Below are 27,572 nucleotides of genomic sequence, written 5' to 3' on the forward strand. Positions count from 1 at the left end.
CAGGATTCTTATGATATCTGATCTCCAGATTGTATCATATGCACGCGTTATATCAAAAAATACAGCCAGACATTCTTGACCACATCCAAATGACTCATGAATTACAGATTCAATATCCACTATGTTGTCTAATGTAGATCTGGACTTTCTAAATCCACTTTGTATAGGGCTAAGTAGCTGTCGATCTTCTAGGTACCACATTAGTCGGTTGCTTGCCATTTTTTCAAGTACTTTGCACATATTAGATGTTAGGGAGATTGGTCGGTAAGACTCTGGGTCCGATTTATTCTTGCCCTGTTTAAGAACTGGTACAATAATGGAATCGTACCAATCAATGGGGAAAACATTATTTGTCCAAATGAAATTATAAAGATCCAAAAGATATTGTTTTCCTTCCGTTGGCATAGCTTTTAAAAATGTCGTAGGGATGTTGTCAGGCCCTGGGCTAGTGTCTTTAACTTTGTTTAAAGTTTCTAACAGTTCATCCATCGTAAATATGGCATTTAGAGGTAAATTATTGTGGTCATCAAGATTTATACATGCATTATTAAATTTATTTTTATGGGCTAGGAAACTTGTAGATAGATTTTCGTCACTGCTATGTTGTTGGTATACGTTTGCTAGTACGGAGGCTATTTCTTGCTTCGTTGAATAAATATGGTTATGATGTTCTAGGTAATGAATGGTGTTAAATGATTTTTTCCCGTACATTCTGCTTATCATTTGCCAAACCTCAGAAGTCGGGGTAGATGAATTTAAAGATGATACATAATTTTTCCAGGCTTCTCTCTTACTCTTCTTTAAGGTGTATCTACAATACGCCCTTAATCTTTTGAATTCTAGCTGGTTATTTAAAGTTGGGTGCCTTCTTAATTTATAAAACGCCTTTTTTGACTCTTTAATTGCTGCTTCGCAGTGGGAATTCCACCACGGGACTGGAGCACGTTTTTTTGGAAATTTTGAATAACCTATGGACTCGTGAGCTATTGACGTTAAAAACTGTACGAGATGGAGTACTTTGGAGTTAATATCAATGTCTGTATCAAAAGGCTGAACCAACTGAGAAATTTTTTGTGAAATTAAAGAGGAATATAGAGACCAATCTGCATTTTTCAGACACCATTTATTGGATGGAATTGATGAGGAGATATGGTTATTGTTCGTAATTAGGATAGGAAAATGATCGCTTCCATGCAAATGGGATGTCACATCCCACGACAGAGTTGGTTGTAAGACAGGGTCACAGAGGGATATATCTATTGGGGATCCATTGCCGGTGGAAATATTGAACCTTGTGATTCTTCCATCGTTAAGGATATTCATATTAGAATCTGTAACAATTTGTTCGATTTTACGTCCCAAGGAATCTGTTTTTTTACCTCCCCAAAGTATATTGTGGGCATTAAAATCGCCTAATATAATACGCGGTTCTGGAATTTGATTGAAGAGTTCAGTTATTTCTTTTATGGACGGGTCTAAGTTCGGAGGAAAATAAATATTACATATATTGACTTTGTGGGGGCCTTTTATAGATACTGCTGTTGCCTCCAACTCAGTTCTTAAACGTATTACTTCGGTATTAAATGAGTTATGGACATATATTACTACTCCCCCACTAGCATGGCTAGCAGTTATTCTGTTCTTATAATACGGAGTATAGTTTCTTAAATTATGACAGTTATCTTCTTTGAAGTGGGTTTCTTGTAGGCATATTACAGATGGTTTAAACTTAGCTATAATTAATTTAAGTTCTTCTAAATGGGTGTAATACCCATTTAGGTTCCATTGCAGTATACAGTTGAATGTTGTATTAAATTTCAGCAGAGGCGTCGCTGCTGTATTCACTGTGATCAGTAGAGAAAGCGGATAATAATAGCTGTTTATTAATCTTAGTTTTTAATCTTGTACAGCGACTTTTCAGATACTTGGGAGTTAATGCTGGATGGATTTTAGTTAAAAAATTGAGTAGTCCTTCGATATCTTCTGTATACGTTTTTGCAATGCTGAGAGGATCTGCAGAGCCGTATGCATTTTCAAAGAAATCAATTAGTTCTTCCTGGGTTAAATATCCGTTGTCAGAATTATCTTGGAAAAAAGAACTAGTGCATTTAATAAGATCTTCTGCTAAAGTCTTATTATCTTCAGGAATAGTTTTTGCTTTCTTAGATTTACGCAGAGGTTCTTTAAATGGGTTCTGGTCTACTGATGTTGAAGGAGACGTTATTTCTGACACCGCTCGTTTAGACGATTGAGTGTCAGAGGGTGTAGGAGGTTGATTTTGGCTGTGATTATTCATTTCAACATTATCTGGCTGGATAGGTGTTTGAATGGGATTTGAATCAAATAGAGAAGTATTGGTTGTTTCTTTTGATTGTGGACTGGTGGATTGTTGCGAAGATTGTGAAGGATGGATAGTTGGCTGAGCATCTGTTATGATAGGGTGGCAATTTTGGATATAATTTGGTTGAGCAGTAGGTGATGAATTTTCGATAGATGTTTGAGTGTTTGTATTTTTTTTGCACTGAGAGGCTAGATGACCTTGTTCTTTACAAATGTAACAAGACTGTTTTTCAAGTGAAAAATAAATTCGATAATTGATTTGTTCATAGTTAATTAATATAGACTCAGGAATATTTTCCAGATTTTTAGGAGAAATGTAAGTATAGCGTCGGAAACTCAAGATATGCTTAAATAAAGAGTTAGTTGTACCTATTCTTAGAAAATCCAATGGAGTTATTTGATGAATTGCAAAATTTTGTAGTTGAGTCTCTATAATACTGTGAGGTATTGATGGGGGGACATTAGAAATTATCAGTTTTTCGCTTGGTGTGACTAACTTCCTGGCTTGGATACGTTCCTGATTGATTACTATTGTTCCATTATCTGTTCTTAAAAATTCGGTGACTGTTTCTTCAGTAGTAAAATATACGCAAATACGATCATTTACAATCCTGGAAATGGCGAGAATTTTATTGGGATCGACTTTAGTTGCTATGGCATTTAAATAATCTTCAATTTTTGTATTTGGAAGTGAATTGAATAAAATGGCTTGGTTTTTGCTTGCGAATTTTTTGTTAGGTTGAGTCAGAGCGGTTGAATATAATTTTGATTGATTGGATGGATTAATGACATCTTGAGAATTTTGAAGTTCAGAAGATCTCTCCTCTGAAATTTCCTGCATATTGGGCCTATGTTGCCTGATTACGGCCCTTGTGCTTGGACAGGTTCATTAGTAATTAAGCTACTTAATTACCTCGTTACTGGTATTTATAACCGTTGTTTACTGTTTGTTGATTAAAAAATAGTAATAAAGATGATCTAACTTACAGTTTGATCCCAAAATCGGATTAAGCACTATATAATACACTATTATACCAACTTTTCCGTTTAGCAGTCTTGTTTCATCATTTTGATGACTTCTCAGTCCATCAAGGTAGCTCTTTGTAATCCTTTGAATTTCTTCCTCAACCAAAGGTGTAGCTGAGTCCTCGGGTAGGGTTTTATTGCTTACATACCAGAGCGCGTTGAATATCATTCTGAATATTTTTGATTGGACTCTATGTATTATCTTGATATTTGATGGCTTTGAGCAACCCCAGAGTTGAACACTATGGGTCCAAATTGGATTTATCATAGATTTATACAGAAGCAGTTTATTTTCAATATTGAGTTTTGGTTTTCGACTAATAAGCCAGCTCATTTGTCGTATTTTGATGTTGATCTGGGTTTTTTTGGCTTGAATTTGCGGCTTCCACGGGTTAGTCCAAAATATTTGAGTTGTGTGCTGACTGGTAATCGTGTATCGTTTAATGATATTATTGAACATACATCCCTTCAGTTTGTAAATGTAACCTGGGTTGACTTCGTTTCATTTACTTTCACCTATTTGTTGAGACATGTTCCCAATTGGTCAAGGTGGTGTCATCAGCGAATGTTAAGATTTGGGTTGTTTCAGTGGTTGGGATATCTGCGGTAAATAATAGGTAAAGGAGAAGACCAGGACGCTACCCTGTGGTACGCCCGATTTAATGGAAAAATATGTGGAAGTTGCTGTGTTATATTTTACTTGGAAGTAACGATCTACAATGTAGGATTTCATAATTCGGTAGTAGGGGGTTGGAAGAATACTTTTGAGTTTGTATAAGAGTCCAGTATGCCATACTCTATCAAGTGCCTTTTCTACATCTAAGAATGCCGCTGGGCAATATTTTTTTCCTCAATAGCAGTAAGGATTTTTGTTATAATTTTATGAGTCTGTTGTGTTGTGGAGTGTCTCTCTCTAAAACCAAACTGGTGTAGGGGTATTTCCACATCTAGGTTAATGTCCTTCAGTCTATCAAGTAGTAGTCTTTCGAAGATCTTAGACATTGTGGGCAACAAGCTGATTGGTCGATGTTTCATTTGGAGGTTTTCCCGGTTTGTGAATCATTATTATTTGCGCAAATTTCCATGTGATTGGGAAATATGTCAGTGTGAGTGCACTATTTTATATTGTATATAACATGACCAATGCTCTTCTCGGAAGATATTTCAGTAATAATTTTGTTATTAAGTTTAAGGCGAAAAAAGTTTTTGTTTTCATTTTACTTTATTTGTGTTATCTGCGGAAACCCCCAAAGATAAACGGGATTTGACTGTATAAATTAATAAAGTTTAACCTTATCCTTTCTAATACTGGTGTCGAATGTTAGTAATGATTTTTTTGTTTTTACTTCTTCCATCCTGTTTAATAAATAAATCTATGCTATTTGGTAAATGAAATTAAGTTAAAGATACTTAAAATAACAATAATATTACAGTGGTATTCGACTTACCAGATTCGTTTATATACACGCATGCGTCTTTAATATCTCTATGTACAACATTGTTTCTATGCAGATAATCTAAACCAATAAGTATTCCTCGAGCTAAATGCTTTAGATAATATGTATCTATTTTAAGGTGTTGACTAATAAATAGGGAATAACAGTTACAACCTGAAAAAAGTTGAAATTTAAATCATCTAAAAATAAAATATTTCCATAAAATCAATAACTGCCTATATTTTTGAAAATATTCTACCATAACTTCTATGTACATGACATGTGTTTTATGATACCGTGAATTCTTCGAGTGTTATAGAACAAATAAAAATTCTTAATATAATTTTATTGTTACTATTACTGGCACGAATAGTAAATACAATAATAACCGCAGACTACACTTACATGAATAAACATATTAATTATGCTTCTTTTCATGAGCATTTTTCAGTGCGTCACAAATGATAGAAAAAAAGGTAAGTCCGTGATAATATACATTTTAGTGACATGACATTTTAGTTAAATCTGACAGTTGTCACATTTTATTTGCGATTTGGCATAAAAACAAATCAATTGTGTTTATTGCATATATAAAATGGTATTTTCTTTGATTTGTATAGTCTTATAAATTGTACAGATTATATTCGTAGATATATTATATAATTCGTAAATAATTTTTTTTTCGATTACAGCGCCATCTAATGACAACTAGAATAAATGTTATAAATGTCACCGATGAAATGTAATCACCGACGTGCGTTTTTTTCTGTCACATACAATTTAATGCGTTAGAATGAAATCGAAAAACTGTGACGCACTGAAAGATGCTCATGAGAAAAAGCATATACTTGTTCAATTGAAACGCATCTTTGATCAGGTTAGCCATACAATTGTAATCACCTAACTGACCTTTTGCAATGTTAGATATGTTAGTAAACGTTATAATGATCAGTTCCTATCATTTGTATTTGACTGCGATTTTAAATATTGTGACTTAAAAATGTCGTTTGTTGTTAAAAATCCGTCCAAATATAATCAGAGTGCGGTCATTCAATTTTTGATATTTTTTTCGGTCATGAAGGCTCATACATTTTACAGTACTTAGATTGTATATAAGCTTAAACCTGTGTAATGAAATTTGAACAACCTATTAAGCAATATGACGAAAGCGCCCAGGGACGCTCTAACGTAGTGTCATCTTCTGTATGGCAATGCTCGGCCTCAGGTTTCCAAAGTAGTGAAAGAAAATATATAACGAAAGAAATGAAGAATATTAGAGCGTCCACCTGATAGTCCCGATTTTCTTCTTCGTTCAGTACCCTAATCGAACGTTGGTGATCATATTGGCAATAATAACTTTGTTTCTGGCAGCTCTAAACAGATTAGCGGTGGTCTCTTGATACCACACTCGGAGATTTTGGAGCCAGGATGTTCTTCTTCGGCCTGGACCTCTCCTTCCAGCGATCTTGCCTTGTATTATGAGGTGTAGAAGCATATACCTCTCTGGATGTCTCATTACATGACCGAAATATTGTAACTTTCGAATTTTTATCGTTTTTGTTATTTCTGTGCTCTTTTTCATTCGATGTAAAACTATTTCATTTCCTCTTCGATCAACCCAACTTATCCGCAATACTCGTCAATATATCCTGTAAGGGTCCTGCTCTCCACGCCATACAGCAAAGAGGAGAATATGTAGTATGGACAAGGCGAGAACGGCGGGTCCGTTGGGAAAAATATTCCCATGAGATTTTTTTGCATAATCACATTCGTGAGACATCCCAGAATAAGGTTCAAGAAGTCGCCCACGTGAAAAGTGGTTCAATTTTTTTTCAATTTTTTTTAATCAAATTGCAAAAATTAATATTTTTGGCTTGGACAATTTTTTTTGGGGTTTTTGGACCATTCTGGACAAAAAAGGTCTCTTATAATTTTTCTATAAAGTTGATCTTTTTCGAGTTATAAGCAATTTAAAATTTGAAAAACGTGAAAATGACCCTTTTTAAGACTTAATAACTCGGTTAAAAATTATTATTATGAAAGTTAGAAAGTGACTAAATCAACATTTAAAGCCTCCGCTACATGATCCTGAAGAAATCTGTGTTATAAATTTATTACTAAGCTGTTATTTTTAATTAATAACAATGGGCGGTTAGATCGTATTGACGCGGCTGTAAATGTGAGTGCAAGTAAGATGCACAATTGGACTGCCGGAATGGCATCTCTCTCGCACTCAGTATTTACGGCCTTAGTAATAAAATAACGACAAAAATTTCTTCAGGATCTTGTAGGAGGGGGGGGGGGTATTAAACTTTGATTTAGTCAATTTCTAACTTTCATAATAATAACTTCTAACCGAGTTATTAAGCCTTAAAAATCGCCATTTTTCGTTTTTTTCAATTTTAAATTGCTTGTAACTCGAAAACGATCAACTTTAGAGAAAAATTATCAGAGACCTTTTTTATCCAGAATGGTCCAAAAAACCTACAAAAAAATTGTCCGGGCCAAAAATATTGATTTTTGCATTTTGATTAAAAAAATTGTTAAAAAAAATTTGGATTACTTTTCACGTGGGCGACTTCTTGAACCTTATTCTGGGATGTCTCACGAATGTGATTACGCAAAAAATCTCATGGGAATATTTTTCCCAACGAACCCGCCGTTTTCGCCTTGTCTAGTAGCGTATTATTCTGATTTTAAGGTTTAATGTAATATCTCTATTAATAATTAAAACTTTCTTTAATTTATAGAAGGCGGCTCTGGTTTTTTCAATGGGTATCCTTATTTCTCTAGTTATATTGCACATTCATGCCTATACAAATTTTTGATAACACGGAGGTTCGGTCATCAATTCCCACCTATGCAAGACACCTATAAGTTCGTCATGGTTGACTCAGTCAAAGGCCTTTTCGAAGTCGATAAAACACATATATACCGATTGTTCTATATCCCTACATCTTTGAACCATGACCTGCAAACTGAACTGTGCTTTTCTGATTCCACGGTTGTTTCTGAAACCAAATTGTGTTTCGCTTAGTACATACTTCTATTTTGTTGTAAATTCTCGAGTGCAGTGTTCTTAAGAAAATTTTCAGTGCGTGACTCAACAGACTGATAGTGCGATTATCGTTACACTGTTTGGCGTTTTATTTTTTTCGGTATCATTACAAATGTTGACAGTAGCCAGTCTGTTGGTATATGCCCTGTTTTGTATATTTTATTGAAGAGTCTTAGAAGAGAATATTTACGTTATCATTCTTATCATAAATTTTAGGCCATTGAAAAAGGCGTTAAAACTAATCGTTTTCTGTCGGACGAAAAAGTACAAAATGCCGTAAAAGAATTCTTCGAGCAACCGTCACAAGAATTGTTTAGTATTTGCCAATAAAGTTTGTATAGACCAAAGATGGCTTTGAGCTGAACAAGCCTCGTATTTAACAGTGACAAAAATGGTTGTATCTGTTTGATCGTTCAAGTGCCATTTTCGATACGTATGTTGGTATCTTAAACTAGCTATTCCAAAGAGTTGTTTTTAGGTGCCACCATACCATACTTTTAGGTCCTTAAGACAAGATATCCGTCTTCTTCTAACACTATTTCTGTAAGAAAAATACCAATTTACTTTATTTATTGTCCGTTGAACTTATTTTTCTTTCTTCGGAATTTGGAACACTACAATATGCGTTACATAATGCATGTATAAATTTTTTAGGGTTATAGGTTCAAAACTAGGGCTATACAAGATGGTATCAGCATAAATAATGCTACTTAACAACTAAAAAGAGATTTAGGGGGATGAGAATGATAACTAGGGGGAAGAACAGACGTGTTACGTGTTCTTTGTTAGAATTATGTATGTTCTATATTTTTTATTGAGGGATTAATAAATTGTATGCAAATAGTAAAATATGTACTAATATAAAATAATTAGTTTCTCCACATTTGATATTTACCTAATACAAATTCCTTAAGCAGGTACACAGTAACATTATCACCGTCAAATTCATACTTTACACCATAATACTGAGACAGATTTGCTTGCTTCAACTTCATTAAGTAATTTATTTCTTGTTCTATGCTTCCTAATTGACGTTGGACAACTTGTTGGTCGTTGTTACTTTGAAATTTCCATTCACTAATAATAACATATTCCCCAGACTCTCTATCTATTCCACTATAAGTAACGTGATTGGAATCGGAATGTTCTAAAAAATATATTTTTTAATAATTATATTGCAAATAATAAAAAAAACAGTAACATTTCAGGGCACAGGATATCTTGACAAAGGAAGTGTTTGAAAACTAAAAAATATAAAAATAAGTAATTACAGTCACCGGAACAATTAACCGCAAAGAATAATTATAACACATCTTTAAAATATTGGTATATTGACATACACTTACCGTCACAATTAACTGCCCACCTTGTGTTTCTTTCAATTTGCAGAAATTGTCAATCTTAGACCACATTTTGTGAAAGATACGGTGAAAACTACCTTTGAGGAAAAGAAAATAAAATTATTGAAAAAAGTCGTTTATTAAGGGGTGCTTAGTAACAATCAAATGTTTAAAAATCTTCGAAGAAAATTCAAACAAACATAACTTTGAAAATCATAGTTTAATTAAAAAATATATGAGTATTAATAATGGGTATTGCCGCCACTACCCCTTAGGACTTCTTTGAGTCGATTCGGCAATCCGATCATGATATCCTCGATATACGATTGAGGGATATTGTGCTACAACTCTACCGCAACCGTCTTGAGCTCGTAACCGAAACAGTGGCTTACCGAGAAAAGTCAATAATGATTTGGGGAGGTATCTCTTATGAAGCTCGTACTGATCTTGTTGTGTTCGATAGAGGCAGTGTGAAACTGTGAATGCTAAACGATACGGGGCAGAAGTTCTCCAAGACCATGTCATGCATTTCGCACCGTTCATTGGTGAAAACTTCAAATTAATATATGACAATGCGCGTTTCCATACCGCAAGGTTCAACCTCGAATACCATAATGAGGTCGGGATTCAAGTTTTACCATGGCCGGCATGCAGTCCTGGCAATCTTAACCCAATTGAACACATTTGGGACAACCTCAAAAAATCGTTAAGAGCAACAGTACCAGCCCCAACGTCGTTCGAAGAGCTCAAGACGGCTACGGTAGAAGGATGGCACAATATCCCCCAATCTAATATCCAGGATATCATGAATGGATTGCCGAACAGGCTCCAAGAAGCCCTAAGGGCTAGAGGCGGCAATACTCATTATTAATACTCGTAACTTTTTGAAGTGAAAACTTCTTTAGGGACGTTGTGCACTTTTTGGATAGGGGAAAAAGCATTGAATTCGCGACCGTCATCGCGACCGTCACTGCGACCGTCATCGCTTATGCTATATATTATGTGTATGTATATATAAATTGTGTAGAGGTATTCTAATTTAAAATAAATGTAAAACATATTTTAAGATGGGGAAAAAGGATTTATTTGGCGACCGTCATCGTGACCGTCATCTCTTCGGCGAAATAAATTTTGTACGTATGTATATTATGTGTATGTATATATATATAAATTGTATAGAAGTATTTAAATTTAAAATAAATGTAAAATCTATTTTATGATGGGGAGAAAGGATTGATTTAGCGTCTGTCATCGCTTCGACGAAATAAATTTTGTACGTATATTATTATAATGTACCTACCTATAATAATAGTACTATTATTGAAGTGAAAACTTCTTTAAGGACGTTGTGCACTTTTTATATGGGAAAAAGCATTAAATTCGCGACCGTCATTGCAACCGTCATCGCTTCGGCGAAATAAATGTTGTACGTATTATTGTGTTTCAATTTATCAATCAAAGATAGAATAAAAATTTTTATTGAAGTGAAAACTTCTTTAGGCACGTTGTGCACTTTTTGGATAGGGGAAAAAGCATTGAATTCGCGACCGTCATCGCTTATGCTATATATTATGTGTATGTATATATAAATTGTGTAGAGGTATTTAAATTTAAAATAAATGTAAAACATATTTTAAGATGGGGAAAAAGGATTTATTTCGCGACCGTCATCGCGACCGTCATCTCTTCGTCTAAATAAATTTTGTAGGTATATACATTATGTGTATGTATATAATATAAATTGTATAGAAGTATTTAAAATAAATGTAAAACCTATTTTTGGATGGGGGAAAGGGATTTATTTAGCGACCTTCATCGCGACCGTCATTTCTTCGGCGAAATAAATTTTGTACGTATATTTATTATATGTATGTGTATATAAATTGTGTAGAAGTATTTAAATTTAAAATAAATGTAATATCTATTTTAGGATGGGGAGAAAGGATTGATTTGCGACTGTCATCGCGACCGTCATCGCTTCGACGAAATAAATTTTGTAGGTATATTATTATAATGTACCTATAATAATAGTAATATTGTTGAAGTGACAACTTCTTTAAAGACGTTGTGCACTTTATAGATGGGAAAAAGCATTGAATTCGCGACCGTCATCGCTTCGGCGAAATGAATTTTGTACGTATACATATATTATGTGTATGTATGTATAAATTGTATAGAAGTATTTAAATTTAAAATAAACGTAAAACCTATTTTAAGAATGGGAAAAAGGATTTATTTGGCGACCGTCATCGCGACCGTCATTTCTTCGGCAAAATAAATTTTGTACGTATATTTATTATGTGTATGTGTATATAAATTGTGTAGAAGTATTTCAATTTAAAATAAATGTAATATCTATTTTAGGATGGGGAGAAAGGATTGATTTGCGACTGTCATCGCTTCGACGAAATAAATTTTGTAGGTATATTATTATAATGTACCTATAATAATAGTAATATTGTTGAAGTGAAAACTTCTTTAAAGACGTTGTGCACTTTATAGATGGGAAAAAAGCATTGAATTCGCGACCGTCATCGCTTCGGCGAAATAAATTTTGTACGTATATGTATATTATTATGTGTATGTATATATAAATAGTGTAGAAGGCACGCAACGCGTATATAATATTGGTATAACACCTATTTTTGGATGGGGATAAAGAATTGATTTCGTTTAGTCGAAATAAATTTTGTATGTATATATATTATCTTTTCTTCAGCCTGTTTGCATCCACTCCTGGACAAAGGCCTCCCCATGAGTTCTCCATTATTCTCTGCTTTGTGCTATTTGGTGCCAGTTTCTCCCCATTTTTGCTTTGATGTCGTCTAGCCATCGTTTTTGTGGTCTTCCTCTACTACGACTGTGCTCGCGTGGTCTCCAATGTTCAATGTTTCTCGTCCACGTTTCGATGTTTTGTCGTGCCACGTGTTCTATTCAGGTCCGTTTCATTTGCATCTCAATTCTTCCAATTACATATTCCACTTTCGTCCTGCTTCGCACGTCCTCATTTTGTATATGATCTATCAGAGATACCCCTAACATAGCTCGTTTGATCGCCCTCTGTGTCTTTCTCAATCTATTGGCTGATTCCTCTGTAAGTGTCATCGTCTCCGTTCTGTAGGTCATAATTGGTATAATACAACTGTTGAATACCCTTTTCTTTAGATTTATTGCTATCTTTTTGTTCTTCAACACATTACTGAGTCTTGCTACTGCTGCCCAAGTCATTCGGATTCTTCTATGAATCCGAATCATAGTTATTTCTGCCGTTTGATTCTGTTTGCCTAGTTTGATCGTGCGACCTAGGTATATATACTTTTCGACACTTTCGATATCACTTTCATCTAAGTCGATTGTGATATATAGGGTGAGGCAGATAACTGGCCTATTAGATATATTTAGAGAACTAAAGGTAACAGAATCATGAAAATTGGAATGAAGGGGTTTTGAAGGGTGATCTATTTAATGAAAATATTTTCATCAATTTGCCACTTCCGGTTATACCGGAAGTTGCTTAAAACTTCGTTTTTTTAAATAGCACACCCTGTATATTTTTACATTTTTAGATTCTACTCGATGTCTTCTTTCTTAAAATATGCGGTTTTGTAATGTTATACAGGGTAGTTTAAAAGCTAATTACGTTTCTTTATTAATTTCGTAGCAACTTTCACACTCTGTAGAGTTGTAGTAGTTGGATATCAAAAACTCTATTTATGTTAAAATGATTTTTAATATAGTCTACTATTATTAAAAATTATTAGTATAGCTAAATGTTAAATTTTAGTATACAGGGTTGGTCGAAACTCGAAATGAGCATTTTCTGAATTTTCTTAAATGGAACACCCTGTATTTTAGTATTGCAATGAAAAGACATTTTATGGTACTTTTTTATTTCTTAAGCATTCCCTATACCTAAATGCTTTAATTTGTGCTTAATTGTTAATCGCGCCAAAAATGTTAACTGCGTAGGTATTTTGATAGCTCAACCATTATTGGCAATTTTAAAGATCAGTCTAGATTAATATGTATTTATTTCCGAAAAATTATTTGTGATTGAATATTTTCACGGCCAACCTAATAAAATTTCACGTATTTTTTGTTGAAATTAATGTTTGGCTTGAATCACCAATAACTCACAAATTAAAGCAGTTAGGTATAGGGAATACTTAAGAAATAAAAAAGTAGCATAAAATATCATTTCATTACAATAATAAAATATAGGGTGTTCTATTTAAGAAAACTCAGAAAATACTCTTTCCGAGTTTCGACCAACCCTGTAGAGTACAATTCAACATTTAGCTATACTAACAAGTTTTAACAATAGCAGACTATATTAAAAATCATTTGAACATAAATAGAGTTTTTGATGTCAAACTACTACAATTCTACAGGGTGTGAATATTGCTAGGAAATTAAGAAGAAAAACGTAATTATCTTTTAAACTACCCTGTATAACATTATAAAACCTCATATTTTAAGAAAGCAGACATCCAGGAGAATCCAAAAATGTAAAAATATACAGGATGTTCCATTTAAAAAAAGGAAGTTATAAGCCACTTCCGGTATAACCGGAAGTAGCAACTCGATGAAAATATTTTCATTAAAGAGATCACTCTTCAAAACCCCTTCACTCCAATTTTCATGATTCTGTTTCCTTTAGTTCTCGAGATATTTCTAATAGGACTTTTATCTGCCTCACCCTGTATTGATTTGTCATCACTTTTGTTTTATTTGTTTTTGTCCTCTGTCTAACTTCTCTCTTCGTTCATATTTTGCTTGTTGTTAGACCTTCTGATAGATTTATTTGCATAGTTGCATTGTCGAATATGTATTTGAGGAATATTTTATATCTAGAATCAATCCTTGCGTTATTCATTCCTTCTAATACGGCCCAGAGTTCTATGGAATCGAATGCCTTAATGTAATCTACAAATGCCAAATGAAGAGGTTCATTGTATTCGTTGCACTTTTCGATAAGTGTCGTTATTGTCTGTAGGTGTTCTATGGTACTATGTCAACAGGCTGGTAACTATCGAATTTATTTGATAGCCTGTTCGTAATTATTTTGGTAAGCATTCTGTACGGATGTGGCAACAGGCTTGTTGCTTTGAAATTTTTGCGTTTGTGGTACCTACGTATTAGGTGTATGTATATATGACGGTTGCGAATTCAATGCCTTTTCTCATTGAGAAAAGACATTGCTACGGCGAGATATTAGTAATTTATATACTATAGGTTGAATTGAGCAAGTACAAGTTCGAACGAAGTTATAATGGTTGGAGGAGGAATAGAGTGTGTACCCGAAGGAGCTTGCGAAGCAAGCGCATAAGGGGCCACACGGTCCCTACTCCAATCATTATAAGTGATTAGTGTTTAAAGTATTTTTGAAGTGAAAACTTCTGTAGCGATTTTGTGCACTTTCTAGATAGGGAAAAAGCATTGAATTCGTGACCGTCATCGCTTCGCCGAAATAAATTATGTTTGGTCGAAGCGAAGATCGGTGGGATATGAGCATTTTATCAATGAAATTCGATATTTTTAAGATATTCCAGAAGCCGCTACAGATAAAATGTTTTAACAATCTATTAATCATTCAGAATTAGTCGACGAATATTAGTACAGTTAAAATAATTAAGACGATATCCGGACAATAATGATTTAATGAGTGAAATTTTAATTTTTTTTTATTTTAATGACAAAAAAAGCAAGCCCATTAGCAGAACCCAATTAAAAATTATTTTGCACACCATATTTGAAACATTATTTGGTTGAAAAATCTCATTTTTGTTGGCAAAAAAATATATTAATTTGTTTGGACTAAATTACAGTTGTGATTATCTTAAAAAGGATATGTTACTAGCAACATTCACACAGTGTTGCCAAACTGAATTTTGTTATTTTTGGTGTAAATTTTCCCAGCGATCTCCGAGGGTACAATACGTTTATGTATTATGTGTATGTATATATAAATATTATTATATAGGATGCACCCAATGGGTATATAATGTAGGTATATCACTTCTCTTTGGATGGGGAAAAAGCATTGAACTCGCGATCGTTATCGACACGGCAGATATGAGTAATTTATATACTATAGGTTGTATTGCGTATAAGTTCGACCGAAGTTATAATGGTTGGAGGAGGGATAGAGTGTGTACCCGAAGGGGCTGGCTTCGTAAGAAGTTTTCACTTCTGTCGGCACTCCCACGAGTGCCCTATTTTTTTTTTAATTGGACTATGATTTTCAAAACTGTTTGTTTGAATTTTGTTCGAATAATTTTAAACATTGGATTTTTGCTAAGCATCCCTTGATAAACGACTTTTATTAAATAATTTTATTGTTTTCTTTTTCTCAAATGTAGTTTTCACCGTGTCTTTCATAAAATGTGGTCTAAGATTGACAATTTCTGCAAATTGAAAGAAACACAAGGTGGGCAGTTAATTGTGACGGTGAGCGTATATCGATATACACCAATATTGTAAAGATGTGTAACAATTTTTCTTTGAATACTTAACAGTGAAAAGAATCTTAAAAATTTCAATAAACCTTTAGCTCCAGCATTATTCTTTAAGAGTAAACAGTAGCGATCAACAGGTAGCAATAAAAATATAACTTCGGGAGATAGTATCATAAACTTTGGCAACAGTGGTAATCTTTGACATTATCCAAGATTAATATTATTGACAATTTAACTCATAGGCGCGCTAAATGGAAGTAACCGAAACAATTTTTTTATTAGTAAATAAATATTTCTAAAAATAAACCAAAATGGGTGAAAATTTTATGTTAACATGGTATTTGCACAAAATAATAATAATAAATAATAATTTCGTTGTGAAGCGAAACGAGAGCCGTCTTATTTTATTTAGTTCATAGAGCGCCAAAGCCACTCTAGAACGGCCCTTCAACCATTCTTAGGGTCCCATCAGAGGTGCATATTTCATTCTTTTTGAATTACTAAAATTCGGGCTACCGTTATCGATTCACAACGAAATGATGGCATGAATGCCGTGGCGGTATCTGCTAAAGACGAACGAAAGTTTTACTTCTAATATTAACAATATCACAAATAAAATAAAACTTATTAGAACTAGTCTTCTGGTTAAACCAATCGTGGCTTGCGGCTTCTAAAATTTGCAAGCCAACGAATTGCCGGAGCTAAGAAGGCCGAGGGAATTCTACCAGGTTACGTCGTACTTCATGGAATGATTATTTATTATTTTGATTAGTTCTACTAGTAATCTGAGCATTGGGAACTAATCTTTGTTGGAATTTTACCGTGCTGGACAGGTGGGAAGTGAGATGCAGCCTGATAGATCTTCCTCGGCATTGTTAGCTCCTGCAATTCGTTGGATTTCAAATTTTAGAAGCCACGAATGATGTAACCCAAAAATTAGTTCTAATAATAAAGTTTTATTTTTGATATTATTAATATTAAAAGTAAAACTTTCATTCGAATAATAAAACGGTATTGACACTCCCCCCATATTTCGTATTTCCGTGTACACGTCTGGACGTGAGCTGTAAAGTCGCGTTTACACGATGGCAATTGGCGAGACAATTGTCAGAAGATAACTGACTGGCATGAAATTATTGTCTTCGTGTAAACACTTCAGGCCAATTGCCTTGCCAACTGACCTCACAATTGGCCCAAAATTCAGTTGTCTCCGGGAGTAGACTGAGGACAATGATCTGCGCCCAGTGAGCCCCCACCACTCGAAATCTCAATTGTCGCGACAATTGGCGCCGTGTGAACGGTGTAGGCCAGTAGTGCTGTCTTGTTTTTTGCCAGTTCCCTCTAGATGACGAGCAGTCGGCCTTGTTTTAGCTGTCTACTGCCATGGCAATAGTTGGCCCCGTGTAAACATCTTCTCTTTCAACTGGACTGGCCTCCGACAATCCACAACCACGTGATGACAATTGTCCAATGACAATTTTGTCTCGCCAATTGCCATCATGTAAACGCGACTTAAGCGAAAATAATCATACAAGTGACATACAGCGTGTCTCGTTCCCTGTTCAATTGCTGCTGGCGTGGTATATACAGTTTGTCTCGGTAAGTTCTCATTGATTATGCATACATATTCTAGAGAACAGATGGTTGCAAAAATATATGTTATAGGCTTAGGGTTGGAAAAAAACAAAATTTGTAGTTTGTTTAATTTAATCGTGAGAATATAGGAAACTAATATGGTACATATTCTAACGTTAGTTTGAAGAACATAATTAGAAACGTTGTGAAAATGAATGAAAAATAAATAAAAAAATTGACAAATGCATTAAATTGCATTAAATACATCTGAAATAGAGATAAGTTATATATTCTTTGGTGGACTGTTTTTGATTAATGTTTTTGTTTGTTAAGTTGTCCTGAACAATTATTTGATTAACAAATCAAAAACATAAAAAAATTGAAAAAATTAACAACTCGTTTTTATTACATACGGTCCACATATACATAATACTAGTTCAGTAAAAAGTTACACTATTTCGAGCGTTGGGGTTTGCGGCGAGAGGGAGTGTTAGGAGAAGTTGATAAATTAGTAGTTTTTACGGTTTTTGGTTTAAAGTGAAGAAAGTTCTATTCAAAAATATTCTACGTCACATTTAAAACAAGATAGGTTTTATGCATAACTGTTCTAAAATCAACGATTTCGGTTGTCGGAAATCAACCGTTTTCCATATTTTTCATATATATTTTTTTATATTTATTTTGTTCTTCTTCTTCTTCATGTTACTTGTCCGTTGGCTATTATCATAGCAATTCTAATTTTGTTTGCCGAGTTTCTGAATCACTCGATCGATGTTAGTCCAAACCATTGACTCAAACCATTACTCGAAAAGTATTGACTTAGTGAAAAAACTCTATAGAACAAAAATTACTTAAAATTAGCCAGTTTATCCATTTCCTGACTTTCTTTGGACGAATATTTTTTCACCCCCAATAGGGGGTGAAAACCACCCCCAGGGCAAAAGCACATATCGGCACAATATCAATTTTTTATCTTTGACCTGTTAGCTGTGTATGCCTTTCATGTCAATCCAAGCGGTTCTTTAAAATTTAGAGATTTTGCAATATTTTACCGTTAAAGGACGGACTATTTGTGTAATTACAAGTATAATTTAAAATTAATTTCGATTATACAGGGTTAGATAATGTAGTTTAAAAATAATAATAAGTTCATCATCATGTAGAAAAGAAACTGTGAACATCAAATATTTGTTTTATTTTAGAAGATATATCTGTATTCCCAGAACCTCCACAATTCATCTTACTTGATAAACGGAAGTATTTGCTTCATGCCAGCTCCTTAGGTTTACCATACCAGGCAACAAAAAATGGTATCGTTCAACAGGTAAATCGCGGCGAAGGCGATGGCAAAGCGTCCGCTTATGTACAAAGTCCACTTATGTCAAAGAATATTAAAACAAAATGAATAACCATTTTCAATTTCGTTGCAAAACGAAAATACAGCCGAACCATATTCTAGTCCAATCAGAGAGTGCTGCAAGCACCTCTACCGGTTTCGAAACTTATTAGTCTCTCATCAGGAGACACATATGCTACTCTCCCTGATCCAACCAAAACAAACACCAATCTATGCCATTTCGTTCGTTGCAATCCGGGACTGCACGCTGGGGTTTGTTTTGGTTGGATCAGGGAGAGCAGCATATGTGCCTCCTGATGAGAGACTAATAAGTTTCGAAACCGGTAGAGGTGCTTGCAGCACTCTCTGATTGGACTAGAATATGGTTCGGCTGTATTTTCGCTTTGCAACGAAATTGAAAATGGTTATTCATTTTTGATTTACATTTACTCTGTGTGGAGTATGAAGTGAACCATTCTCGTTGGAACTTTACCGCGCTGAGCAGATGGGACGTGAATTGTAAATTGTAGAATTCACTCATCTTCCTTACTCTCAGCATCCGTACGGCTTACAAATTGTAGAAGCCTCGAAGGTGTAACCACAGAAGGTTCCCATTGTTTTCATTCTGGTGGGATGTAGAATAGCATTATGTTGTTTTATATGCCATTAGAGTGAAAACTTAGTCTTTTTTTCTAAAGAATATTATTTGTAACGTGTAGTTTTTGAACCAATTTTACACAAAAACATTGACATACAAATTCATGTTTAGTGGCAAGAATACTTTGGTTTTTGCTTAGTGAATGTAAAAGCAGTCGCAATATCTCACCTAAATTAATAATTTATACATCTCAACAAAAAATAAAGTATATAGGAAATACTACCCTGGAAATTGCTCGCCCTATCCGAGTCCTACTTATAAGTTTTACTATAAACGTATATATCTAATAGTTTAGTCGTAAGAAATGAACGACAGATTGAATCAAGTTCGAAAATATTGTCACCAATGATAGTCCTGTCGCCAGGGGTACAACGGCCTCCTTTATTCAGATGGACTTACCCATAGGACACGAATTTTTTAGGTTACAGTTGATCCGGATGTCGATAAGATTGTTATAAACAAAGAACTTGAGGAATTACATAACAGTAATTTCTCGAAAAAAAAAACGTTGTATTTTTTGAGTCATTCTAAGAAAAAACTGTTCTTACAAGTTTTCGAGATAATCGCAGTTGAACTTTAACAAAATCGAAAAATTGCAATTTTTGAACCCGAATAACTTTTGATTAAAAAATAAAATAGCAATTCGGCTTACCGCATTTGAAAGTTAGAGTCAAATTATATCGGTTTTGATTATTTGCATTGCTAAAAATTTATTTTTTTATTGTTAAACAAAGCTATAAACACATAGTGTTTTTCGTTCCCAATACATGCGTTTTAATTCATGCTACATAGAAATTGCCTCGCTTGCATTTGTACCTACTCTGCCTACTCGTTCGATTTTACATGAGAGATCATTGAAAGCAACACTCAAGCGTTATGTGTTTATAGCTTTGTTTAACAATAAAAAATAAATTTTTAGCAAAAATAAATTTTTTCGGGTTCAAAAATTGCAATTTTTCGATTTTAAGTTCAACCGCCTTTGTCAGAACAGTTTTTGCTTAGAATGACCCAAAAAATACAAAAAAATGTTTTGTTTTGAGAGAAATCGCTGTTATGTAATTCCTCAAGTTCTTTGTTTATAACAATCTTATCGATATCCGGATCAACTGTTACCCAAAAAATTCTTGTTCTACGGGTCAAAATACATAAAAAAAACTTGGGTAAGACCATCTGAATAAAGAAGGCCGTTGTATCCCCCTAAGGACAGGACTATGAATACCTACCTCAAAAAAATTGGCATTTGTACTGTAGTCAGGATTTCTGTACCTAAACATAGATTTATTACGAATTTCATTTTCATGGGAAACAACTTTTCACACTTTTTTATTTATGACAACAGTAGATTACTTCTTATAGGTAGGTACTTACATTATTAAAATTTGTGGTGGCTCCAATTTCGGTGTTCTCATAATTTTGGCACGGCTTTTAATGGACTTTTTCTTGGAATGATTCGCTTTATTTTTCGTTTGATTAACTTTTCTCATTTCGTTAAACTATTGGTAATATGTTAAAAATAAAAAATTCTCCTAAAACTCTATACTCGCATTAGAATTCGAAATATTTTTACGTAAAATATACTTACCTACCTACATTGAACTAAAACACAATTAACAACAGTATATTATTTCAAAGAGGCCAACAACTTATACAACAACAAAAATATAATAAATGAACTATAAATAAATACTATTTTCTGATGAAACAACTATAACGAATTCTTAAATTAACACACTACTGCACTGAACAGATATCAATAAAGATGACAGACCAAATTAGAGAAAATCTGACGCAGGTCTGTCAAAATGACAGTGATAATTTCTGTTTGTTGCCTAATTAGTTATTTAGTTATAATATGTTCGATTTCTTGTTAGAAATAAAAAATTTTAGTAGTTCCAAGATTACACAAAATCTAGGCATGGGATAAAATAGTTTATTTGAAGAAAGTTTATTATTTTTTTCTTCTTAATGGCGGTACAGGCTCCTTTTTTCAATATTTTATTTAGTTATAGAGTAATTTCCACATACTAAAATATTTCTAAAATTGGGCTCTGTACTGCCATTCTTTATTATATTACGAATATGTGTGCCAAATATCTCGACAAAATATTCAAAATTAGAGCCGCAATCTTGGAACGCGTTTGATGCCACCTGTTGCTCGCTACTGTAGCCTCTTAATGAGTTAGGTATTGGTATAGGGACATGTTTTTCAAACAGCATCAGAAAAATCTAGAAGAATGTATCGTACAGGGTAGCGAGAAAGTATGGAAACACGGTGATTTCTCGGAAACCGGTCGAACGATTTTTATAAATTTTGGTGGGTAGGGGTGTCCTAATGCGGCCAATATTATAGTGGTAATTACATTGTTGTCAAATCATCCGTTTTTCTGGAAATCTAATGCACTTTCTTATTTTAAATCGAACACCCTGTATATTTTTTGCGTTTTAAAGTCCTTAAGAAATACTGATTATTTTTCATGTTATGTTCCCTATACCTAAATGCCATAATTTCGGAGTTATTGCTACATTTATTAAAAAAATAAAAAATTTTACAATTTATAAAAATCAATTTTTTCGGCCCAGGTAGATATTACTTTAGGTTCTATGGATCATTGGGAACAAAAAAGGTCATTTGTAATTTTCCTCAGAAGTTTATCGTTTTCGAGTTATAAACAATTTAAAACTGAAAAAAATCGAAAAATGACGATTTTCAAGGTTCAAAAACACAAGTAAAAAAATTATTTTTAAAATTACGAAGTACCTAAATTCAAGCTAAAACCTTTTTCTATCATATCTCTATAAGAATTTTTGGCATATTTTATTCTAAAACATTGTTTTTTTTTAATTGTTAATAAAGCTCATATGAGAGGATGCAGGCTATCGGGCTGCATTAACAACTAAAAAATAATGTTTTAGAATGAAATAAGGCCAAATCGCTTATCTTCTCTAATAAAATAAGGTTTGAACTTGAATTTGGGCATTTCATAGTCTCAAAAATAATATTTTTTATTTATGTTTTTGAACCCAGAAAATCGTCATTTTTCGATTTTTTTCAGTTTTAAATGGTTTATAACTCGGAAACGATTAACTTTTTAGGAAAATTACAAAAGACCAGTTTTGTTCCCAATGGCCCAAAGAACCTAAAATAATATCTACCCGGTCCAAAAAAATAAATTTGTATAATTTGTTAAATTTTTTTTTTTTAAATAAATGTAGCAATAACTCCGTAATTATGGAATTTAGGTATAGGGAACATAACATAAAAAAATCAGTAGTTCTTAAGGACTTCAAAACGCAAAAAATATAGAGTGTTCCATTTAAAATAAGAAAGTGCATTAGATTTCTAGAAAAACGGAAGATTTGACAACAGTGTAATTACCACTATAAAATCAGCCGTATTAGAATACCCTTACCCACCAAAATTTATAACAATCGTTCAAGCGGTTTCCGAGGAATTACCGTGTTTCCATACTTTCTCGCTATTCTGTATATGGAGGGAACGTAAAACTTTATGTTACTAAAAATCAGTCTATAATTAGAATTATATCAGTCTATATTTAGAAAAGATATTAAATGATTTTTGCAAGATTATTCAGGCACATAGTCCAATAAATGATCTGAAAAATTATTCGCTGTGTGCAAGTACTTGGAGGGGATACGAGAAACGATCGTGCGCGAATAGCGGACAAATCTTGCAACTTTCTCGTATATTTCTTAAATAATTCATATTGTTAATTGAAATTGTCAAATTGACGTATATTTCATACCTACTGTCATTGAAGAAAATGGGATTTCGCAGATGATGTGTTATAAATTGTAAAAATTATACGTTGCTCCACAACATTGATATGATATGCAATTATTAAAGTGAATTTAATCAATTCTATTTTGCTTGTAGTACAATGTTTACCTATTAATAACATATCCTCAATCTTACTTTTTCTTCTGATTTTTTTTGGGCTATGGTCTTGACAATTATCCAGTAACCAGGACTAATATAATTGGTCAATATAATTAAAAGTGCTAAAATGTTGCTGAGCTATGAAACCAGGTGTCGCTCTTCCGAACTGCACGGTCCCAATTAGGCCAGGGTAATAAGACAAAAATATACCCTGTTCGTGACACTTCAGCAGCCAGGGTACTGAAGCGTTTTTTCCACAAGTAATATCTATTCGCGGTGTGCAAGTACTCGGAAGGGATACGCGAAACGATCGTGCGCGAATAGCGGAGAAATATTGCAACTTTCTTAAATAATTCATATCCAGTATTATCCAGTAACCAGGACCATATGATTGGCCAATATAATTAAAAGTGCGAATAAAAGTGCAGAGCGAAGAAACTAGGTGTCGCTTTTCCGAACTTGCACGGTCCCAATAGGAACAAATTGTAGCTATTTCCTGCGTAGGATCTGGCGGCCATTTTTATTTATAAACAATTAACTGTCAAAAAATGTCATTTTTCCCTTTTTTCAAATCAATGGAAAACAGTTAAACTTATGATTTTTTTAGTACAAATATCTTTGAGATTACGAAAAAAGCTTTAAAATGACATTCTACAAAGTTTGATATACTCATTTATTGTTAATATAATTGCGAAAAAGGGTCGAAATTGCAAAAAAAATATTTTCGCAATAACTGTTGTAAAAATTAGTGTACAGGTTTGAAATTTTTGTCAAATGAGGGTTCTTTGGTGCTTAATATGTGATAAAAATTTCAAAGCGATTCATTTAATTGGTTAAATTTTATTCAAATTGTTTATCTCAGAGAGCATTTTTTTTGCAATAACATAAGTCAGAAAAAATGACGTTAGAACCATTCCACAGGTGTCAAATGGAAGACCGTGAGCTATATTTTCAACTTGGTTTAAAAAAAGCGAATAAAAAACTTTTTGAATAACTTTTTCCAAAAAAATTAACTTTTTTACCCTGTTTTAAGTGCATAACTACCAAGTAATGTTATTTATATCATAATTGATAAAAAATTGTAATAAATATATATAATTTCTTATATAACAAAATAAAAAGTTTATAAGGAAAGATTTACGATACTTTTGCATAATTATTTATTACTAATAAATGCATTTTTTAGTCGCTTTTTTAAACCAAGTTGAAAATATAACTCATGCTCTTTCATTTGACACTTGTGGAATGGTTCTAACGTCATTTTTTTCTGACTTATGTTATTGCAAAAAAAATGCTCTCTGGGATAAACAATTGAATGAATCGCTTTGAAATTTTTATCACATATTAAGCACCAAAGAACCCTTATATGACAAAAATTTCAAAGCTATACACTAATTTTTACAATACATATTGCGAAATTAATTTTTTTTCCAATTCCTACCTTTTTTCGCAATTATATTAACAATAAATGAGTATATCAAACTTTGTAATACGTCATTTTAAAGCTTTTTCCATAATCTCAAAGATATTTGTACTAAAAAAACCATAAGTTTCACTGTTTTCCATTGATTTGAAAAAAAAGTGAAAAATGACATTTTTTGACACTTGTTTATAAATAAAAATGGCCGCCAGATCCTACGCAGGAAATAGTTACAATTTGCTCTTATAGGTATTACCTGTCGAAAAAACGCTTCAGTACCCTGGCTGCTCGAGTGTCATGGAAAAAACCATATTACCCTGGACTAAATAATAAAACGAGAAGTTAATTGCAGATCAAACTTTAAAAAATATTGACTGACAATGGCCTAATTGTCTCGATGTAAGTTTGGATTGTTAAAAAGTTCAAAGCATGAGTTTATATGGTATACTAAGAACACTTACTTATGCATCTTCCTCTGTGTACTTCTCTATTTCCGAAATTTATATTCACAGTACCTTTATGTTCGCAAGAAGATTCTTCACTTGTGTCTGTAGAACTAGTAGCATATTTTCTAAAATAAAATACTAAAACGTAATTCACATTAAGTACAATTGTATTTATTTTTATGGAATTAACATATTCACCAATCGCTTTAAAAAATTATATACTGAAAATATTAACGCGAAACCACCATTCTACGAAAGAGTTAAGTAAACTCTCATGGCTTTACAAATTCTGATACCAAATACCAATTCCAATTTTATAAGATTTCCTCCTCCTTGGACAATAAGCATTCCCCAATCCGACACATCCTTAAATATATTGAGAAAGAACGATACTCCTTGCTCTTTAATAAAAAATACCTTCATGTATTTTCTAACTTCTAGCACGTGCCTCTAAAACATCTACTGGAGTTGGGACAGCTGTCGTTACTCCAAATATTACACTTTAGTATAAGCTACCATCCTTAAGCTGTAGCCATACTGGCGAGCTATAAGCTATATGCCAACTATCAAACTGCCACTCATATTAACCCAAGTAATATATTAAATGCTCTTATAATTACTGATTTCTTCAGTTCCATCAATACCATTAACCAACTTTACATAACACATCCAATTGGTCTCCTATTCCCAACAGTTATCAAGTAGTTGCGACTCGACTCGTCTAGGAAATATCCGATTTACCCACGGGCACCTAGTTAGTCACAATAATCCCACTTTATGTGACAACTGTAATATTTTACTCACTGTTAAGCATGTCCTTGTAGTGTCCAAGATACTAGTTGCAGACACACACCAACTACATCATCGGATCAACAAGTGAAATATTAGGAGACAATTGTAAAGTTAAACATTTCACTTCAATATTAATAATAGTAATTTTTTGAAAATTTAACTTTAAAATTTAGTATCTTAACATAAAATTCATTTAACCTATACATGTTTTTTCGTCATTTTCAACTTTAATTAATTTTTAATTATTATTTACGAATATAGAGGTCGCATTGAGAACATACACTTGTTTGCCGTTTTGACCTACTTAGAAGTGTGTACAAGTCTTACAGTATTTTCCAATACATTCCTTAAAAACATTATAATATTTAACAAAAATTAATATTTATAAGTAAAATTTTCATGTACATGCATATTGCATACAGTAATGCTAGTAGACACACGGGTACATTGACTTAATCCAGTCGTGGACCCTTGACTTATTGCACTGTTTATAGGGCTTACAATACCGAACTAAAATCTGAATACCGGTATTTGATATTTGAAATATCGGGATACCGGTATTAAAACCGGTATTATTAATAAAAAAAAAATTTATAGCTATATTTTTACTTACCTCAGTTGTTATATTGGCTTGTTAAACAAATAGTATCTGAAATAAAATAAATTATATTGTTCTGAAATAAGTAGATATTATTTATTTTATTACATAGAGAGTAGGAGTAGATAGATATAAAAAACGTGGCATCCAAATTTTTGGGCGATAAACGATTTCTTCTTAGGTTTGTTAACTTCCCAGACTTTGAAAATACTCTTTCGGAAGGTACTGATGTGGCAGGTATTGACAAAAATATTGTATAGCCAAATAATGAAGCTCAGGAAAAGCGGATTTGTATTTTTTCCAAAATTCCATCGGGTTATTTTTTCTTGCGAAATGTGGCATTTCACAAGAAAATGTGGCATTTCACAAGAAAATGTGGCATTGGGTAGTAGACGTAAAACATATACAATCACCGACACCGCCGCTTCTTGATGGTTCCATACTCGGCTCGGTATGTGTAATAAATATGCCTGATATAGATTTTAATACAACGAAACTGTTTATCTTCAAAAAAAATTTCTTGTAATTAATTAATATTATTTAAAATTAGATTTATATTGTGCATAAATTCAATTTTTATCAATTAATGTAATACCGAAATACCGGTATTTTTACATAAATACCGGTTTTTAATACCGGACAAAAATCGTCCGGGATTCCGGTATTCGGGATCCCGGTATTGTAAGCCCTAACTGTTTACTTTTATGTCTAGTGACGTCTAGAACGTCAGAAAATGTATAGAAGCTGAATATAAACATAGAAAGTTGACAGCTTATAGAATAGTTGTATTTGAAATTTATAGGTGTCATTGTGTTAAAATTGTAATAGTTATAAAGTATTAATATTGTTGGTGTTTGAATAAAGTTTTTTTAAAGCAGGGTAACAATACTATTAATTAATGTATTTTTTGTATGGAAAAACAATTGAAGGGTCAGAGGGAAGAACGATGAATGTCTATTAGTGATGTAACGAATATTCGTATTCGCATTCGCATTCGCGAATATTCGCATGTTTTTGCATATTCGCATTCGCATCCGCATTCGCGAAATTTGTGCGAATATTTTGCGAATATGAAAATCAGAAAAAAAAATAATTGTAAGATAATATTAGGTTAATAAAATCAAAATCTATTCACTTCTCATATTTTTTTATTAAGAAAAGGTAACTTAACCTCAAACATGCAGCTACTCT

The 27,572-nt window shown here is 33.0% G+C and overlaps 1 protein-coding gene across 2 annotated transcripts in view; it reads right to left on the reverse strand.

The window, feature by feature from the left end:
- The window catches only part of LOC126886909 (eIF-2-alpha kinase GCN2), a 274,664-nt gene that overhangs the window by 187,444 nt on the left and 59,648 nt on the right, over nucleotides 1-27,572 (reverse strand). The window contains exons 5-7 of one of the 2 annotated variants that reach the window (XM_050654067.1): nucleotides 25,007-25,116; nucleotides 8,756-9,007; nucleotides 4,815-4,976 (exon numbers count right to left, since the gene is read on the reverse strand). In XM_050654067.1, the coding sequence (XP_050510024.1) occupies nucleotides 4,815-4,976; nucleotides 8,756-9,007; nucleotides 25,007-25,116 (524 nt within the window). Of the gene's footprint in view, nucleotides 1-4,814; nucleotides 4,977-8,755; nucleotides 9,008-20,595; nucleotides 20,836-25,006; nucleotides 25,117-27,572 lie in introns of those variants that run through there. The other variant, XM_050654068.1, reaches the window with a different exon arrangement.

Source organism: Diabrotica virgifera, chromosome 6 (genome assembly GCF_917563875.1).
Source record: "Diabrotica virgifera virgifera chromosome 6, PGI_DIABVI_V3a".
Classification (NCBI taxonomy): Eukaryota; Metazoa; Arthropoda; class Insecta; order Coleoptera; family Chrysomelidae; genus Diabrotica; species Diabrotica virgifera.